This window comes from Columba livia, chromosome 9 (assembly GCF_036013475.1).
Source record: "Columba livia isolate bColLiv1 breed racing homer chromosome 9, bColLiv1.pat.W.v2, whole genome shotgun sequence".
Classification (NCBI taxonomy): Eukaryota; Metazoa; Chordata; class Aves; order Columbiformes; family Columbidae; genus Columba; species Columba livia.
This window is the reverse complement of record NC_088610.1, coordinates 1156147-1169493: the sequence shown is the minus strand read 5'-3', so window position 1 is coordinate 1169493 and position 13347 is coordinate 1156147. Positions and strand designations below refer to the sequence as shown.

General features: G+C 45.7%; 1 protein-coding gene across 14 annotated transcripts in view; it reads left to right on the top strand.

The window, feature by feature from the left end:
• PLCH1 (phospholipase C eta 1) overlaps positions 1 to 13347 on the top strand; it is an 87722-nt gene that overhangs the window by 22447 nt on the left and 51928 nt on the right. For all 14 annotated transcript variants that reach the window (XM_065073371.1, XM_065073363.1, XM_065073368.1 and 11 more), the window contains 3 exons: positions 10292 to 10438; positions 10933 to 11176; positions 11465 to 11594. In XM_065073371.1, the coding sequence (XP_064929443.1) occupies positions 10292 to 10438; positions 10933 to 11176; positions 11465 to 11594 (521 nt within the window). The remainder of the gene's footprint in view (positions 1 to 10291; positions 10439 to 10932; positions 11177 to 11464; positions 11595 to 13347) is intronic.

Genomic DNA, 13347 nt, shown 5'->3' with positions numbered 1-13347 from the left:
TCCCGTGTGGGAGCTGGTATGCTGCGGTTCAAAATGCTGTATTTTATTTTGGAGGTTTTGGTTACGCAAAACTCTACATTAAGCTTTGATGCAGATGGTCAGGTAAAGGAGACCAGGTGTTACTCCATCTGCTTTCTGAGGTGCAGAAGGTAATGGATATGTCCCCATTTAATAATTTACAAGAGCTGGCTTATTTGAAGGGTTTTTTTGGAACAATCCTAGAAGAAAAACATCAGGTTTAATTCTTGAAGCTCACATAAATATGTATGTATGCGTAGAACAACATACTTCATACCAAATTATTTAGTTGATAGTGAAATTCAGTTTGGGCTTATTTTGTAGCCCCTGTTCCTTTACCATATACAATAGCAACTGCCAAACTTCTGTGAAGTGTTCCAGTTGGTAGCATTACCATGTCTGTGGAGGTGGTTAAAGGATGCAGAACCAAGGAGTCCAGTTCCGTGTCCCTTGGTTTGGGTTGTGCTGTGTTGGTGGCATCGCAGCGGGGTCTCGGCTGGGCTCCTGTGTGCCCCCGCACACAGGAGGGTGACACGGCTCCGGGCAAGCGCACAATGTTGTGTTTTGTAGGCGTGGACGTATTCATGTGCTCATCACCTCCTGGGGGAAGCTGGATCACGCCCCTCACAGTGCACGCAGCTGTTCGATAGCACCTGGATGAAGGAATATATAATACCTGTGGAAGTGGCGCTGTGCGTGCCATCGCCCGACTCGGCCCCGCGCTGAGCGCTCGTGGCAAGGGGCAGCTCCGCGGCTGCCGGTGGCTCGGCTGTAGCGGAGACTGAGAGAGTTGGGTTGTTCAGCCTGGAGAAGAGAAGCTCTGGGAGACCTTATTGTGGCTTCTACAGACTTAAAGGGGCCTGTAAGAAAGATGGAGACAGACTTTTTAGCAGGGGCATCTTATGACAGGACAAGGGGTGGTGGTGGTTGTTTTAAACTTAAGGAGGGGAGATTCAGGCCGGACATGAGGAAGAAATTGTTGCCCTGAGGGTGGTGAGAGCCTGGCCCAGGTTGGCCAGAGAGGTGGTGGATGAACCATCCCTGGAGACATCCCAGGCCAGGCTGGACGGGGCTCTGAGCAACCTGAGCTGGTGAAGATGTCCCCGCTCGTGGCAGGGGGGAGCTGAGAACGTCCCTTCAACCCAAACAGTTCTGTGATTTTATGACTGCTGACCGCTGTGAATGGGGAAGGTGCTTGTGCTCAAAGAGACATTGGCAATGCAACGTTAACGGGCACAGCACAGCTTCCCTTGGGTGCAGGTCTTTGGCTGATGAGTTGTGATGCTTTGTAGTTACCTTGTTAGTGCTTTAGCAGAACACCTTGCAATGACTGCAAACCCAGCTGTAGGTGAGGAAGGTTTTGCCTGGTCTTTGTCAGGTTATTGGTATTCTCAGCAGTGCAACAGATGACTGGTTTGGAGGCATTTTCACATGTTACCAATAGAAACATTGATCAGCATGAAACTCAGATGCACATCATTATTTCGGTAATAAAATTACTTGGGTGTTTGAGTCAGTTCATTGTTTGTCCACAGATGAGTTGCTGTCTGACTTGCACTGAGGTAATTTGAGAATAGAGCAGGGAGACATGTTTCTTCAGTAAAATGACTGTTTCTGAGGAGTGTGAATAAATCAGTTCATATCATCAGTTGCACTGTCATCTTCATTCATTACTTTTAAAGGTTAATGAACTCTACCCTCAGTTCTACTCTGCCTTTTCCCGTCCTACGCTGGAATGGAGCCCCAGATGCAGATGAATTGGGCAGCGGAGGGGGAAGCGGTGCTCCCTCCAGCCCAGCCGCTGTCCTGGGGACCGGATCCCTCTTCCACCTGCTTCATCCTGCAGCTCCAGCTGCTCTCCTGCCCTGTGATCTGTTCCCCTCACCAGGCTGTGACGCTGTACAGGTGCCAAGGGTGCTGTGACATATTGCTATTTGCTGAGAAATATGCAGACATCAGAATTCACTGTTTGCACTGAAGCTGGATGGTTCATCCTCTGCACATCCTGGTGTGGGGACTGGAGCGAGCTTTGTGAAGGGTGTTCTGGTGGGGCTCTCTTCTTGTTTTGCTGGAGAAGTTAAGGAGGGTGGTAAGATATAAAGGAATGGCATTTTGCGAGGGGACAAGGGGATCTGACCCAGCTCAATATGTTGCAATGGGAAATGTATTTAATTGAAGTCCTAGGTTGTACGTAAAGGATCAAGGAACAGGGATGGCATTTAATGCTGTACAACAAAGGCAGGCTTAGAATGAGACATGCTTGCTTCTGGGGAGTGTGATCCCTCTTTATGTACTTAACAGCTTTTGAGAGGGCAGACATGGGATTCTGGAAGAGAAAGAGCTTGTAGCTTAGTGTTTCCATCATGACCTTTGAATGCAGAGATGTAGCTCCTGGGGTGCCTTTCAGACTGCTCTTTATCAATTGCTGTGTGGCCTCAGGGGAGCTCCTGTCTCAGCACAGGTGACTCAGCTGAGCTCCTTTGGGCGAGTTATCGCCGTCGCTTCTGGTACCTGAGCAAAGCAGACCCGCAGAACGACGTCTCCTACTCCTTGTGAATGGTTATGGTAGCATGAGGATGCTGCCTGAGAAGCCAAATGCCTCTTTGCCCTTTGCTTGCCCTGAAACCTGCTGTGGAGGCTGTCACAGCAGCACCAACAGACCCGGCCGCTTGCCTCCTTCTTGGCAGGGGCACTGGAAACTCTCCTCTGTTGCTGCCTGCTGCTGCCTCCACTTGCTCTATACTATCACAGTCAGGTGCTGCACCCTCCCTGCTGAGGGATCCTCGTGCAATAAATGAGGATTAGGATGTGCAAACTTGTTAAATGTATTTGCCTAATAGATCAGTGTTCCTTGCTCACTCTATTGATGTGACATGTTTTGGCAGTTGGCCATGTCTGTGGTTAAATGATTGTGCTTTTCAGTGTTGATAAAGAACCGATTCCATAGTCTTAATGCAAAACTGAAGTCCTCAGCTGTGCTGGGCTGCAGTGGCACCAGGGCTCTCAAAGTGAGCAGCTTTGATACAACTTATTTCTGAAGGAAGGAGATCTTTGTTGTATCTCAGGAACCAGTAGCAGTAATGGTCCTGAAACCTGGGCGCATTTCTTGAAGGTGGTAATCAGAAGTCTGTTGAGCTAGCAGAAGGAAGGTATACTTGAGCAGAGGTGGAAAACATGTATTATTCATTGTATCTGGGGGCTGCTCTCTCGGATTTCAGTTGCTGTGCTGAGGTGGAGATCTCAAAAAGGGGCTCATAGGCCCTGTAAATAAGGCTGTGTTCTAGCAAGTTGTTTTCTGCATTGCACAGTGCTCTGTAGAAGACGGCGTCAATGTAGGAACAAGATTTGTGAATAAGGATGATCAAAACTCTTTTGGGATCAAATTGTAGTGCCAGGTCTTTGATGCCTCTGGTTCCTTTCTGATCTCTAAGTGCCAAAGAGGAGGGGGCTTCAGCCTGGGAAAGGACCCTGGGTGCTCCCAGGACAAGAGTAACTGATGATTGTCAAGGATAATCAAGGACCAGCTATGGAGAAGGCATGAAGCAAAAACTTTTCTCTTGTAACATGAAAATGAGTTCAGTTGATCATCCTAGAAGCATTAAGCCAGCAATCTCAATGTGCTAAACTGAAACAGGAGTCAGTGTGGAACAGGTATTCCTCAGAAACCCAACTTTGGGGAGTTACTGCTCCCAAGGTTTTCTCCTTTTCTAAGAAAAAGAGACACCACCAGCCTATTCTCAGACCTACAAAGACTATGCTGATAGTTTATTTTATTCCCCGCCCCTCCCCGGGTAGTATATGATTTCGTTCTTAAGTTTCTCCCCTTTTTTGTTTGCATATTATTAGTGAATTTACAAGCATGAGTCGTTTTTCACATTTAATGATTTTCATTGATTGTAGGCCACTCACAATTGTTTTGAGTAATCACAGGCTGTGTTTTGCTGGCTACTCATTTGGATTCTCTGCCCTCTTGGAGTGCAATACCTGTGCTGTTTGCGGCTGCTGGCTCTGCTGGTGTGTCTGGCTTTCCCGAGCATTTCCCGAGCATGTCTCGAGATTTGCAGAAGTGTGGGAGATCATCCCTCTCACGTCCATGGACTTTACGGAGATTCTGATGTAAGAAGCTTAATGTAAAGTTCCACGAGGGGTTGGAAGAGTTGCTGCAAATCGAATGAAAATCTGGTATCAAGTATGAGATGTGATTGTTGAAAATGGTCAGTTCCCCCTGGACGGCCTCTGTGGTCCATGCTCTTTTGGGCTGTTACACAACAAACCAGCAGTCACCAGTTTGGGGGTATTAGTGGTGAGCTGGGGGTTGTGCTGGATATTAGTGCTTTTTTTGTGGGATTTAGAGAAAATGTGCTCTCTGGGGGTAGGGAGTAAATGGCTTTTAATGGCATTAACATAAAGGCAAACTTACAGCATACTAATGATGAATAACTGACTGCAAAATAATGTGATGAGAAGAGGTCAGACAAATGAGAATGTTTTTCGTGATCACATCCAGAGTCCCTTCGCTACTCGGCTCGCGATAGTTTAACTGTGTACTGTTCTGGAGTTTGGGGGGCAGGGGGCTGCACTTTCTTCTTTGTGTGTTTTTTCAGTGCTTGCTTCTGGGAACGTGCATCTATGCCAATAAAAAATGCGCTCCACGCTGGATCAGGGGACATGTTTCTGGTGTCAGGAGCAGGCTGGGACTCTTCTGCTGCACACCAACCACCCACTTCATCCTTAATAGCATGCTTTAACTTGTGGTTAGACTAGAAGATCACAGTAGGAGCCTTCCAACTGAAAAGATTATATTCTATTCTACTTTTTGTATAACAGCCACGCTCAGACTTCCGTTTGTGGAAATGTTGGGCTTTTAAGTCTGAGAACTTGAGAGAATGACTCTGGTGCCATCTGGGGCTTTGGCTCGAGATAAACCCCGCTCTCCATGGCTCAGGAGCAGTGACCTCAGGGGAGGTGCGGGGCCCTGCTCTGGTTCCTGGGACACCGCAGCACAACAGACCCCAGGCGGTGGCTGCAGAGGTGCCGCTGGTGCTCGTGGGGGCAACAGCACCTGGTGCTGCCGGTGGGGGGTCTTTTCTTCTCTGAAGAGAGACATGGACTAGATACCTGCAAAGTATATAGTCAAACCAAAACTACCGCCTGTAGGGGGGAAGAGCTGATGCTGCAGCTAGAAAAGTAACTTCTGCGTTTTATGGGTTTCTTTTATCTCCTCGAGCTTAATGCTGGCTTAATGCAGCTTGCTGCATATCATTTAGAAACACAATTTATATCCTCTTTCATAATTATACTTCTCATTGATTGGTAATGCTCTTTATACCTTATTTAATCTTTTTGTTTTGTCGGACAGCTGTAACATTAAGTCCATAAAAACAAGACATCAGACCAAAGCTGTTTTCTTTTGGTTGTGCTTTGAAATATTAATTTGTTAACATATAGTAGTAGAATGCAGAAAAATAAGAAAGAAGCTATCAAATATATTCATGTTCTGCTGTATTTGTTTTGTTAAGAGCCAACTGTATTAATTTACAGAGGCTTTGCTGAGAACGCTTGAGCTGTTTGCGTGTGGCAGTTGCACACTCTGCTCCTCACAAAAATGGGGTTTACTGACTGTCCTGAAATGGAATTAATAACTCATTGTTTCAATAGCCGTGTACACTGTCTAATGACTTCGTGCTGCCTCACAGAAGTTGACAGAAACGTGGGTGAGATTCTGCTCAGGATGTTTAGATTGGATATCAGGAACAATTTCTTCCCCAAAGGGCTGTGGGGCATTGGAACAGGCTGCCCAGGGCAGTGCTGGAGTCACCAGCCCTGGAGGGGTTGAAAAGGTGTTTATTCGAGGTTCTTAGGGACATGGGTTAGTGCCAGGGCTGGGTTATGGTTGGACTTGATGATCCTGAGCGTCTCTTCCAACTGAAATGATTCTGTGATTCTATGAGAGCCACTGTGCCAACAGACTGCTGGGGCTGGACTCGGGACTAATACGGAGTTTATGTGGTTGAAAGTCTGCATGTGCGTGTGACTTACTGCACAGGACCCACAGAGTACAATGCGTGGGGCCTTAAGCTGCTGCTTTTTGTTCAGATAGTTAAATCACCTCTTTGCAAGTAACAGTTCTTCGAAGGCAGTGGTGGAAAAAATAGCCTTTCGGTTGGGAGCGACCCTTCGGATCATCCAGCCCAACCCTGGGCATCCTTTGGGTGCTGGTGCTGCCGTTGCGCGGTGCCAAGTCACCAGCGCGGTTAGTGAATCCTGGCCAAACAGGTTTCCTGGGCGGCGGGTGTTTGTTCCGCTGCTGTGACGTGTAGCAAAATGCATTTCTGTTGTACTGAAAGTGCTGTCAGAGATGTTTTATTTCCATAAATATTTTCCTTCTAGTATGAAATAAGGGTCTGACTTGCCTTAAAGGCTTTGCAGTAAAGCACCGCAGCAGGCAGATGTGCACATCATAACTGCCACTGTTGAGAAGTAAACCAAATTAACTGCAAACTATTGAAAAAAGGGGCTTGTGCAGGGACCGGCTGTTAAACCTGTGACCACAGCTGTAACTTTTTGTGAAAGATTCTTGTAGGGTGCAGGGCTAAGCTGCTCCCTGGTTGTTAAAGACCTGATTGCACGTGGGGACAGATTAGAGCGGAGCTGGCCGGACGGCAGCGCTGCCTGATTTGGGGCGGATTAGATGCTTGTTGAACGCGAGGCCGCGGATGGTTGGTGATCAGAGCTCCAGCTTAGCGTGCCCAGGCAGCAGCTCCGTTTATTCCCCAGCCAGGAGCGGTGTTGTCAGGTAGAATAAATAGCATCGGCCTACCGTGCAGGATTTGGAGGAAGACCTGGACTCAGCGGGGGCTCGGATGGCGCTTCTCCTGGCTTCAGGGGCTCACCACGTGCTGGGGAGCGTGGCCACCTCCGAAAAGGTCCAGCTGGCACAGATGGGTTTGTATCTGGTTCAGCGTTCGATAGAAACGCGGCTGCTTTGCCGAAGGACACGTGTGTACAACTGAGAATGATTATCATTGCTTGAACAAAAAAAATTAAAAATAACCTTTGTGTTCAGGTCTGGTTTGATTTAAACGGTTATTGTGGGAGGAAAAGATCGACTGGTATTTTGATGTTATTCAAAGCCATTAAACTACATGATGTCTGTTAGGGTGACTTTAGATTGTCAGGGCTGCATAACTGGAAGCAGAAGGGACTCTGTAGTTTTTAGATTTATTTATTTTTTTTAATTTGAAAGTAATGCTTTAAGTATACAATATATAAGCATAATATTTTATCTGGATTTCTAATTACCTTTCTTTATTCTCATAACCCCAAATACATTGTATTCTAGCTTAACTTAGTTCCTTTTCAGAATTTGGGCCAAAAAAATGCACAGCTAGTCTTTGTGTTATGAAATACCATACAATGGAAACTGTGTGTTGCTTTCTCTAATTTTAGTATATATCTGCATTGAGGAGATGCTTCGTTTGTTCCGTATTCATGGTTTGTCTAGAGGAGTAAGTATGTTTCTGGAACCAGGTTTCCTGTTCCTTAGCACAAGCATTTGTGAATGGCTCCTCTGGAGCCTTCTCCTGAGTGGCCTCTGCTCGCTACCTTCCCCCATCCAGCTGCTGATGTGCAGCGTCTGTCTTGTGGATGTCGGGCTGGAGACTGAAATGAGTGTGTTAGGAACAGACTGTTTGTGTGCTTACATTTTGTAAAGAGCCGGAAGGAGAGGGTGGGGTATTCTGTGCATTGTTTCCAGAGTTGAAATCCAATGGGCCTTTGAATGGTGCAGCATTTCTGTTCCTGTAGTCTGTTCTTTAAAGGGCGTTCTTTCTTTGTTATTAACACCTACACAGTGGGGATGTGCAATTAACTTTCTTACACGTTTACTATTCTTATTTAAATGTTTGCATCCTGATGGTATTTTCTTGGAACTGGACAAGTGCAAGCAGAAAAGACAGTGCTTACTTGAGCTCGACTTACTGCAGGTGAGGAATGGAGACAACTGAGATATGGGCAGGAGCTGCATTTCTTCCACTCTTCTCTATTTGTGGAGAAACAAGTGTTTTAAAATCTATTGTATGTAACTTTGATTCTGAAGCCTGTCTGAAAACAGGTATGTGAAATGCAACTACAAAAATTGAAATGTTGAGGCAATTGAAAGAGTGAAGAAGAAACTGGGTTGCCTTTATGATTTTTTTTTTTTCCATGGTTTTGTTGCTTGTAATTATCCAAGTGTGGCCCATTTCTTGCCCGTCTCACATTAAAGAAACATAGTCTTCTTTCTTCTGCCTTTGATTAGCGGTCCTCAACAACATGCTGGTGAAACCAGGCTTTTTTCCTATGACAACTGAGCTGATGACAATAGAACGACTTTTATAAGAATTAGTTATTTTAGTCAGACTTTTTTAATAACTGATAGGCTTATGGGCAAAGCAGCAGATTTTCTATGTTGAGTAGCTTGTTGCTAACCCTCTTCCTGAGCTAAAACCCTGTTGCAATCAATCACTCTAGTAGTGAAATAGAAATGTGTGTGCAGTTTGTGTGCTGGGCTAATGCAGCCGTTGGCATTTGTGTATCCACACGCATCAGTACAACCTTTTCTTACCGAGAGCCTTAGTTCTGTGCTGGAGCACAATTCTCAGTTGGTTGTTAGGTAGGAATGCAAGGCAACTTGGTCAAAACTCGGTTCCAAAGCGAAAGACTCAGAGAAGGTGTGCATGATATGTGTGTATGTACATATATGTACATGGAGTAAGTTTTAGAGGCCTATTTTTACTTTGCCCTTTAAGGTTCTGAGTTTTCCATCCCTTGTGGTGTGGAGCCTTGTCTCCATGGTACTTTGTGCATCTCCAGATAGATACAGGTGGAACCTGCCACAGTCAGTGCGTGGATACTGTACAACAGCTGTTTCTGGCTTGATTTGTGTCACTCTTCTGGTTCATCTTAAACCATTTCCAGACCCACCCATGTGATGATTCAGGGAAATCCATATATTTACGGACATAATAAAGGACAAACTCACTGCACTTCTGGGATGCTTTCAGGAGAGTCCAGTTCTTTTCAGCTCAACCTGGGTCCCCTCATTCCTCCAAGAAAGACAACAGCTCAGCAGAAACACCGCTTGTGGTGCGGTTGTTTGATGTGGGGTTTGGCTTGCCAGCAAAAAGGGCTTGTTACGAGGGAGCTGGGGGAAGCTGGGCCAGCAAGAGCGGCTGTTTGTGCCGGGTCTGACCGTGTTCAGGACGCCGCTCTGGCTGCGTCTGCCCCAGAGCTGCTGTGCGTTGTTCTCAGCACCAGCAGCTGGGGCTGGAGGGCTCTGGGCAGCCGGGTTCTTGCTGGGGAACTGAGAAATAAACCCTGGCTCTGGTGGAGAGCGGTGGGAGGGTGGTTTAGGCTTTGTTGTGCTACCAGAAGTGCTGAAGAGAAGAAGGGTGATAAGAAGAAATCAAGACAGAGCCAGATGGTATTTGGGAGCCAGCCAAAGTGTAAACACATCATCTGGGAGGTGAATTGGGAGCATTATCGGCTGAGGAGAGGCTGTGGATGGATGAAAACAGGAGATGGTAATTTAAGAGTGTGGATATATTGAGATCAAGAGGAAATGTTATCTTGGTCCTGGTGTTTGGAAAAGTGTAGGAGGGAAGATGTGAGATGAAATGGAAGAGATGGGTGTATTTTAGTTAAAACACAGAGAAACAAACCCTTATCAACCCGGATGGGATGGGCGGATAAAGGGAAATCAGTGTGTGATTGAAACAGGGTAGCAGGATGGAGAGGGTGTAAATGTGTGTAGCGGGGAGGAGGGGGTGTGTATTTATAACTCCGTTAACAGCTCCAACAGTGTCAAAAGCTCAAGAGGTAAGCGACAGGATTACTGAGCCCAAAGCAACGTGGAGTTGGACTGATACTGTCACCATTCAAAATTTGCAGTGCCACTTTAAAATTATAGTACTGTGTATAATATTGTAAAAATATTTAAAGGAAGTAAGCAGGGGACAACTAGAAAATATTTCCCTTCAATATATTGTAAAATTTTCTTTGCCTCCTTTGTTGTGAAGATGTTTAGACAATTTTATTTAGTTTTCCGATGTAGAAAATCGTTTGTGAAGAATTAGAAATTGTATGCCTCCTACACAGCAAATACTAGGTCCTGTCATTAAAAGTGCAAGTTAAAAAATGTATATGCTTTAGCACATGTTGGAAAGCCAGTACATCTTTTTATTAGTAGAAGGAGATGGCCATTTATTTGGCTTTGTTCTGTTGTGCTTTGCAGTTGAAAGATGCATGAGTGTCATGCAGTCTGGGACCCAGATGGTGAAGCTGAAGAGTGGAACCAAAGGGCTTGTTCGGCTCTTCTACCTGGATGAGCACAGGACCTGCATTCGATGGCGACCGTCCAGGAAGAGCGAGAAGGCAAAAAGTAAACTGTTAATGTTTCTTTTAATTTCTTGGGCAGTTCAGTATTACAGTGTGAATTACAGAGGGAGGACTGAACAGTATTTTTTGGACAAATTAAGTGCTTTTTGATACTTATTTTAGACGTGAGGTGATACTTACGTGAAGTTTTTCAAGAGTGATTGGACTTTAACCACCTACCAAAAGTCCAGGATTATGAAAGGAAGGGGACTGTAGTTCAGTCAGATGTCAACATTTTCCATGGGTTTGTCTGAACTCAGAGCAGGGAGCGCTCAAAGAGCTGTGCTGTGCCTGTGTGTTCCTGAGGCAGCTGGACGCGCACATGGTGCGGCCAGAGCAAGGATAGGCCTTGAAATCAACCCTCTCTTTCGGATATGGAGATGTATATTAAAAATGTTTAATGCCATTTAGCCTAAATAACTCAGAATTGCTCAAAAGCAGAAAGAAATGGGGTGGATATCCAAGCACGTCAGCTTTTGGTTTCCCTTTCCCCCGCAGTTGTCATCGATTCCATTTACAAAGTCACCGAAGGGCGGCAGTCCGAAATCTTCCACCGCCACGCCGAGGGGAACTTCGACCCCAGCTGCTGCTTCACCATTTACCACGGCAGCCACATGGAGTCGCTGGATCTGATCACATCCAACCCAGAGGAAGCTCGCACCTGGATCACAGGACTGAAATACTTGATGGCTGGAATAAGCGATGAGGACTCGCTCGCTAAGCGACAGAGAACACACGACCAGTATCCTTTTATGAGCCTGAGCCTGTGTTTCTGGCTTGTTTTTCAGTGACCTCAGCACAGGGTGTCCTTTCACCTCCCGTTTGGTGACCAAAACCCACTGGTTGCAGTGGAAACGTGGATTATGGGTTTGACATGGACACTCCATGCAGTAAAATGTCAGCTGTGCTTTAGGGACTGGATTAAACTCAATTAAGTCAGGAGATAGTCTCGCATTTTGTTAGTGAAATTCTTACTGAAGGGTGAAAACAGTAATTTCTAGTTACCCACCTTTCCTTGACGTGTTTGCAGCTGGGTCAAACAGACCTTTGAGGAGGCTGACAAGAACGGGGATGGCCTGCTGAATATCGAGGAGATCCACCAGCTGATGCATAAACTAAACGTTAACCTGCCCCGCAGGAAGGTCCGGCAGATGTTTCAGGTGCGTGGCCTCTACCCCATAGCGGTGCTGTGCTGAGATAGTGCTGGTTACGGTCTATTTCTGGTCCAGAGATAGATCTGGATCTGCAGATCCAGAAGAGGATCTGTAAGTTGGGACTTAAACTCTGTCCTTTCCAACACCTCACAGACCTTTTCGAACTCTCACGTTTTGGAGACAAAGATGCGTCAGAACATTGTTTGAACAATGTGAACCGTGCAGAGGACTATTAATATTACTTTTTCAGATGCATTGTTGTTTTCATCTCTGAACTGGATTGTTCTCTGTTGGCATTGCTGGACAATGAAGTTACTATGTTTCTGTTGAAATATTTTCTCGTTTCCTTTTGTTTAGTAGAAACTATCTTTATGAAAATAATTAGTTTTGGGGTTTTTTTTAACAACTTCTCTTACTTAGCCAGAATCAATTTTTCACTTCTGTTGTCTGAAAGCAGTTGCCATATTCCACCAGCCTTAGTGTTTACTGTGGGAAAGGTAACCCAAGGACATAACGAAGACCAAAATAAAATCTTAACTCTTTAGAAACAGTACCAGGCAAAAGCTGGTTTACTACAAAACATGAGGAGGTTGAAGAATCTTCTGTTCTTTATCTGGCATAAAATTTGCATTTGAAGTATATTTGTGGATTATAAATTACTCCCAAAACACTTTGAAAGTGTGGAAACTGGTTCAGTTGTGTTGCAGAGGTGCATTTGGGTTGTACTTGTTCCCACAAGTTAGAAATGTCACTTGAGATGTTGTAGATATAAAATTATTTAAAATCTCATTGAACACCAGATAGCTGGATGTTATTGATAGAAGGAGTGGTGAAGCTTTGTTTACTGTTCAGGGCTCTGTCCTAAAGGCCTTGTCCCAATGTTTGTGCCTGCAGTCCTAGGGACCTCCAGGACGTAGAGCAAAGTAAATCTGGGACAAAACCTTGCCCCACATCTGGCTGCTCTGTGCTGTTCTGGCACCTGATCTGCTCAGGTGGTACATTTGAGGGACTTGGTGTTACAGTCTTGGACGTGGCACCAACAGCCCCCAGCCTGGGGGGCACCGGTGGCTCCACAGGGGTGACCAGGCTTATGAAACAGCCAGGTCCTGCACCTGGGAGTGGAGCGCGGGGCTGCTGCTTCGGTGTGTGTGCACCAGGAGTCACGGGCTAAAGATCAGTTCCTCGCTAAGAGTGGTTTATGTGAAGGGAAAGTCAAACTGCATCCTTGGAAAGCAAAGTGCCCAGAGATGTGTTCATCACATCGGCTGTTGGACAAGCTCCTCTTCTATACAGGTGAGACTGGTCTCCAACTGGAAGAGCTTTCTTGAGCAGGATGAGGATACCCTCCGTCTGGAGAAGACCCTGTGTTTGCTGTAGCAGCGTAAAGACAAGCCAAGGGGTTCAAAACCAGTGCTAAAAGGACTCTGCACAGACGGTGTTCTGACCGGAGCAGAAGGAAGCACCATTTTTAACAGAACGTGATGAGGGGTTTTATAACTACAGAGAAAAAAATGTTATATGCAGCTGTGAATGAAGGACATTAGTCATGGGAACAACAGCATGTTTCTAAACAGTTTTCGCTTTGTTTCCATTATCTGCCCACATCCTCAAACTTAGCGAGAGTTGTAGCGTCCTTGAGGTTCATTTTTTTTGTGGAGACCTACATAATGCTTGACAGCAGTTCTCCAGAAGATATTCTTTGTTTTGAAAATCCAAAGCAATCCTCTTAGGCAGATGTTCACAGTAAAAAGCTTGTATT